General features: G+C 40.3%; 1 protein-coding gene across 1 annotated transcript; it reads left to right on the top strand.

Moving 5' to 3' along the window:
• The first annotated feature begins 1293 nt into the window (after positions 1 to 1293).
• On the top strand, positions 1294 to 2250 carry LOC105812904 (olfactory receptor 2M3-like). The gene has a single exon (XM_012647451.1). It carries the CDS (start codon positions 1294 to 1296, stop codon positions 2248 to 2250), a length of 957 nt encoding a protein of 318 aa, XP_012502905.1.
• The last annotated feature ends 262 nt before the right edge of the window (positions 2251 to 2512 follow it).

The raw sequence follows: 2512 nt of genomic DNA, 5'->3' as shown, positions 1-2512 counted from the left end.
CAAAAGCGAGTAACATTTCTAGAGAATTTAGAACTGATTAGGAATTTAGTATGTAGTAAACTCCTAGTTATAACTGGAATGTTATACTCACATAATTGGCAATTGCTGGACAGGTAAAGAATTTGGGAGGACACAAACATTGAAATTACAGGGTGAATGATTTGTTCAGTGGGTATTAGGAAAGCAAGAAAGGAAGCCAATATCTTGTTCCACAGAGAAAGAGGCATAAGAAGGAAACAAAATGGATGTGAAAATATAAAATTAAAAGAATGCTACTTTTTGACCCAAGAAATACTCTTAAAAAGTATTTCTCTAAAGGAAATGGAGGAATTAATTTTTTCATAAATTGGAATACTCTAGAGATAAGGTCGGAATAGGCTATATTTCTTCCAATAGTATTTAATTTAAAAAATACTGATACCGTACAAACTGTATTCTAGGTAATGTTCTAAATACTTTAAAGTTTGATTTCATTTAGTCTTCAGAACACTTTATAATATACATATTATATATAATGTATAGAGTGGAAAATAATGCATAGAGAAATTAATAATTGCCTAAGGTCACGTAGCTAGTGTGTAGCAGGAGTGCGAAGGCTGCTCTTACACTGTCCTCTAGAGTGGATCTTCAGTAAAATGGTCTGTACCTGGTTCTGCCAAGGACACACCTAATTTTTATAGAGGGAGTGAGGGAAGAACATTGGTGAGGACCTTCTTCCACTACAACTCACCATTATTATCAGCAAGTATCAATTACTGTATCTCTCATGTCGGTACTTCAATTTCCTCCATTTGCCTTGCGCTTGAATAATCATGTCTCACTCTAGTATATGCTTCCATCTACGCTTTCCTGGGTACAATTTCTTTAGCATCTTAGTGCGATATGGTGAGTTTCATGAAAAATAGAATGGCGATGTCGTGGAATTCCGACCAATTCCTGAGTCCTTTCATGATCTTAGGGTTATTAGGAAGGGGTGATCTACACTGCATATTTGAGTTAACTTGTTGCTCAAACTAGGTTATATGACTCTTGAGAAAACTCCCATGTTTTCACTAAGAAACATACTGCATCTGTTAGCTACATACTTTGCATTTAAAACTCACATCAAGCTAAAAGCAAGCTTAAAATCTTTAATCTGCCAGTGAGAAATGTGATGCTCAGAGAAATAATTTTTGCATGTTTTCATCATTTTGTAGGTGTTTTGATCAAGGCAGGAAATACTTGATATTTTCATGAAAAAAAAATCCTGGCCATTTCTCACGTATCGTATTCTCCACAGAGAACATATTCATCATGGTGTGGGACAGTCAGGAGAATCAGACCTTCGACGCAGACTTCATCTTGCTGGGAGTCTTCAGTAACAGCCCCACCCACACCTTCCTCTTCGCTCTGGTCTTGGGCGTCTTCTCAGTGGCCTTCATGGGTAACACTGCCATGGTTCTCCTCATCTGCCTGGACTCCCAGCTCCACACCCCCATGTACTTCCTCCTCAGCCAACTGTCCCTCATGGACCTCATGCTCATCTGCACCACTGTACCCAAGATGGCCTTCAACTACTTGTCTGGAAAGAAATCCATCTCTCTGGCAGGTTGTGGGACCCAGATATTCTTCTATGTGTCCCTGCTTGGAGCAGAATGTTTCCTGTTGGCTTCGATGGCCTATGATCGGTATGTTGCCATTTGCCAGCCACTACGATACCCAGTTCTCATGAGCCAAAAAATCTGTGGTCTGATGGCTGCTGCTTCTTGGATTCTTGGCTCACTTGATGGTATCATTGAAACTGCGGTCGCGTTGTCCTTCTCGTATTGTGGCGCCCGGGAAATACCTCATTTTTTCTGTGATGTACCCGCCCTCCTTACTCTCTCGTGCGATGATACTTTGATGTTTGAAAGGGTGATTTTTATTTGCTGTGTAATTATGCTTCTCTTCCCCGTAGCAGTAATCGTTGCTTCTTACACTTGTGTCATCCTGGCTGTCATTCACATGGGGTCTGGGGAGGGTCGCCGCAAAGCTTTCGCTACGTGTTCCTCCCACCTCATGGTGGTGGGAATGTACTATGGAGCAGCCATGTTCATGTACATGCGGCCCACATCTTCTCACTCACCCGCCCAGGACAAGCTGGTGTCGGCCTTCTACACCATCCTCACCCCCATGCTGAATCCCGTCATCTACAGCCTCCGCAGCAAAGAAGTGGCCAGAGCATTCACAAAGATATTAGGGAAGGGCAAGTCTGGAGAGCAAAGTGACTAATTATTTGCTTTTTTCTCTGTGTACTCGGCTTTACACTTAAATTTATGTATCAAACCAACACAATCCAGCACCCAATATTTACCCACTTTTTGTAGGCAATCACATAAGATTAAGAAACTGAAAAAAAAAAACTGTTTCCTTTCTTGCTTGTTCAAATAGTTCTTATTTTTTTGTTTTTGTTAGTTGAATGTACGGCTATAAGTAAATATCTATGCAAAAAATGCACAACTGTATACTTTGTTGTTTTTTTTTTTTTTTTTTT

The sequence above is a fragment of the Propithecus coquereli genome, unplaced genomic scaffold (genome assembly GCF_000956105.1).
Source record: "Propithecus coquereli isolate 6110/MARCELLA unplaced genomic scaffold, Pcoq_1.0 Scaffold269, whole genome shotgun sequence".
NCBI classification, from domain to species: Eukaryota; Metazoa; Chordata; class Mammalia; order Primates; family Indriidae; genus Propithecus; species Propithecus coquereli.
Note: the sequence above shows the minus strand (reverse complement) of the source record. Positions and strands in the feature narration are given on the sequence as shown.